Source organism: Etheostoma cragini, chromosome 9 (genome assembly GCF_013103735.1).
Source record: "Etheostoma cragini isolate CJK2018 chromosome 9, CSU_Ecrag_1.0, whole genome shotgun sequence".
In the NCBI taxonomy this organism is placed as follows: domain Eukaryota; kingdom Metazoa; phylum Chordata; class Actinopteri; order Perciformes; family Percidae; genus Etheostoma; species Etheostoma cragini.
Genome location: NC_048415.1, coordinates 13,823,822 through 13,824,656, shown reverse-complemented (window position 1 = coordinate 13,824,656; position 835 = coordinate 13,823,822). Strand labels below are relative to the sequence as shown.

Sequence of the window (835 nt, the reverse complement as noted above, 5' to 3'; positions counted from 1 at the left end):
CCCCCCCCCCCCAGCTATCACCAGCTGCCACTGGCTTTTAATAAACTATTAATATAAGAGCATTAAGTTACCTCGTGAAATCTCTTGCGAGTGAGTCAAGTCAATAATAAATTCCCAAGTCTGCAGATAAAAAAGAAATGAATACAGGGTCATGAGTTTCTCATTTTCTAATCAGCAATCCCAAAAATAAATGGACTTAATCATAAGCATGCAAATGTTGATGCATGATCGATAATAATTGGGTTGTAATCCATTAGGTAACAATCGAGATGTAAGTGTGTTTGATACATAAACATACTCTGTTTTGAGTAATAATCTTTTACTAATGTGTTCTTAAAATTACATTCAACTCCTCCCTCATTGAAAAATCCAGAATTAATGAAGATGAAATTTTTATTTATTTTTTTAAAGTTTAAATAGTGGACACAAAATATACTTCACGTCCATTATTTTTATGTGTGTACTCAGGTTTTAAGATTTTCACATCACACTTGTATCATAGTTGCAATGTCACAAAATCATGTTCTTGTGTTTGCATTTGAAACCGAAAGATTTAAGGTGAGCACAGAGAAGCTTTCCTCTCACAGCAGATGAATGTAAAAACAACATATAAACACTTTCTAATAGTCATAATAATAGTGACATTTTAAAAAGTGGTGGGATGATCTCATGTTGGACCTGTTGCAGATGACCGAGTGGTGGCTCTTCGTGAAGTGTCCATTCCTCCAGCAGCTGAGGTCACCACGGTCATACAGGTGTGTGTTGGAGAAATCCTTCTATAAACTGACAACTGACTCCATGATGAATTAACACAGCGTTTATTCTTGTGGTCAAC

At 35.3% G+C, this 835-nt stretch overlaps 1 protein-coding gene across 2 annotated transcripts in view; it reads left to right on the top strand.

Moving 5' to 3' along the window:
• si:zfos-1056e6.1 (uncharacterized protein LOC107988029 homolog) overlaps positions 1-835 on the top strand; it is an 8,856-nt gene that overhangs the window by 4,178 nt on the left and 3,843 nt on the right. For both annotated transcript variants that reach the window (XM_034881976.1, XM_034881977.1), the window contains exon 2: positions 688-755. In XM_034881976.1, coding sequence (XP_034737867.1) covers positions 688-755 — 68 coding nt within the window. The remainder of the gene's footprint in view (positions 1-687; positions 756-835) is intronic.